Source organism: Aplysia californica, unplaced genomic scaffold (genome assembly GCF_000002075.1).
Source record: "Aplysia californica isolate F4 #8 unplaced genomic scaffold, AplCal3.0 scaffold00967, whole genome shotgun sequence".
Classification (NCBI taxonomy): Eukaryota; Metazoa; Mollusca; class Gastropoda; order Aplysiida; family Aplysiidae; genus Aplysia; species Aplysia californica.
This window is the reverse complement of record NW_004798237.1, coordinates 192508-194930: the sequence shown is the minus strand read 5'-3', so window position 1 is coordinate 194930 and position 2423 is coordinate 192508. Positions and strand designations below refer to the sequence as shown.

The 2423-nt window shown below is 39.5% G+C and overlaps 1 protein-coding gene across 1 annotated transcript in view; it reads right to left on the bottom strand.

Moving 5' to 3' along the window:
* The window catches only part of LOC101850855 (neprilysin-1), a 39192-nt gene that overhangs the window by 22878 nt on the left and 13891 nt on the right, over positions 1 to 2423 (bottom strand). The window contains exon 2 of the mRNA XM_035973047.1: positions 2137 to 2342. Coding sequence (XP_035828940.1) covers positions 2137 to 2342 — 206 coding nt within the window. The remainder of the gene's footprint in view (positions 1 to 2136; positions 2343 to 2423) is intronic.

Sequence of the window (2423 nt, the reverse complement as noted above, 5' to 3'; positions counted from 1 at the left end):
GAGAGAGAGAGAGAGAGAGAGAGAGAGAGAGAGAGAGCTATGCACCTTTAGTCGCCTCTTAACGCCCGCAACATCACGGCAGGTGTTTTCTTTGCTGCCCAATAATAAAACTATGCCCCCCCCCACCTGCAGGGGCGATGGATTACATTATACAGTATGTATAATATTGAATACCATGTATGTTTAGTTGATACAGCTTCTTATCAACTTCACTATCATAGCCAGCGAGACTATAGAAACAGACTTTGGTGGTTTTAGTTTGTCACTTCTTCATGCACTCAGTTGCTATAAAATACTATACAGTACTATTATTGTTATCCTAGTCTTTCCCCGTCCCCGATCTGTTAATGTTTTCCAAATTGGTTGCTCTGTGTCTTCCTCTCCCTCTTTTTCTTCTTTTTTATTGTCCGTGAAACAAGACGTTGCATGCATTTATGTCAATTCAAATGTCCCAGAAACTATTTATTATTTCTTCTTATTGCTTTTAAAAATCAGTGAGCGTCCCACTTGGGCTTATTTCAGTACTGTTATATTTGATGTAGTATAGATTGAGAAGCGCATAGAGCTTGCTGTCGAGCGGGGATTTGCGCTATACAAATGCTATCTATTATCTATTATTATGTCTTTTCTTTCCAAGAAATTCTCCGCAGAAACCATATTTCTGTTGCTTTTTTTCATTTTCGCTGGTTTTGGTTGTCCAACATTCATAGCCGTATGGAACTGCTGACCACATTTAGTCTTTAAGAACTCTTATTTTTGTAGTTATTGAATTATTCACAGGGATTAAAATCATCTTTTTATAACTGTTTTGATTTGCAGCAGCTTGGTGAAGAATTTACAGTGTAACCCTCCACCCCACCCCTCCACCCCGCAAAAAAACTATCAACAACAAAAAACGTGTCTAGTTCTGATTTTCTTAGTTACTACCAGCTCCGAGTAAGGCTGGTATTTCTGTTTAGTTCAGATCTTACTAGTATGTGCGATATCGTCCACTAGAGGCTGATTTGGTCTTTTATTTTGGTGGCTGGTCGGGATCACGTGACTAGATATAGGATCATAATATGTTATTGTATGTCCCGCTTAGCAAGACATGAATGCGCTCTTTTGAGTTTATGCTTTCAATAAGAACCAAACAAGCAGGCACTTCACGTGTCAAATCAAAATAGACGCTGACGGCCGCTGTCAAAATCATATTTGAACACAAGTGTAGAACCCAAATACGTCTGACAGACAGATGGGTGCTAAGTATTTAAGACGACGTACACATGCCATACAGAATTATTCAAAGGACGACGCTGAAAGGTATTTTCAACGGTAGACTGCTGTGGTGTGAGGAAAATAATAATAATAATGATAATAATAATAATAATAGATTGCATTTGTATAACGCTCAACAGCAAGCTCTATGCGCTTCAGAATCTATACTATTACCCCAGCAGACCTGAGAGCATTCTGAAACAAACTCAATTTCCTGGGAAGCATACAGTGCAAGTTGTCATTTACGGGCGCTAAAACACTAACATACTGACGAGAATACAAGAGGCAACAATATATTGCATATGTCCATTTCCTTCCGAGGCCTAAAACTCTGTGCAAGGAAAGAAACTACTAGTTAAACTAACTTGCATTATCTACTTTTTTATTTTTTCATTTTGGGAAGGAGGGGGAGGGATCAAAAAGAAGATTTTTTCAGTCATCTATCATAGTAACAGTAACACAGTCTTTTGCCCCTTTAATCGGCAGCATTTATGCCATGCCGGTGGTTAGATAACAATTATTTAAAACGAGTTGGGTACCACCTCTCTGGTACCACGTTCGATGAACGGACTCAAGAATCGATCGTCAAGTCATTGTGGAACCAGTATGCACTGTTTGTAAACGGAACTCTCACTTGTTTACAATGGCGTCTAAGAAGACGAACTTTCTCGAGATTAGATCTAAACGAAACTAACGAAAAACTTAAAATTAAACTACAGTGACTTCAGACTCCATATTATAACTGTGCACCCTTGAAATGATTCTGAACCACCGTTAGTTTTGTCGAACTCGAAAGTTCAGTAGCTGGGAAGTTTTAGGCTGCCAAAGTGACGAGCTTTCACAAATATGTATAGATGAACCGAAGAAAACTAATCTTACTTTCTTTTGGTAGTTTCTCTTCATCAGTCTTGTCGCCTGTATTCGTATCTGGTGTGACATTGATGACCTCTTTGTCGTCGTCGTCCTTGATCAGTACGATGACCACAGCCAGCACCACCACAGCGACGAGAGCAAGGAGCAGAACAACCAACAGCGCCTTCATCGCGCCAGACATCTTGTTCTTGTGGCTGGTCTTCTCCACCAGTCTGTGTGGGGAGAAAAGGGGTATATGCATACATACATACATACATACATACATACATACATACATACATACATACATACAT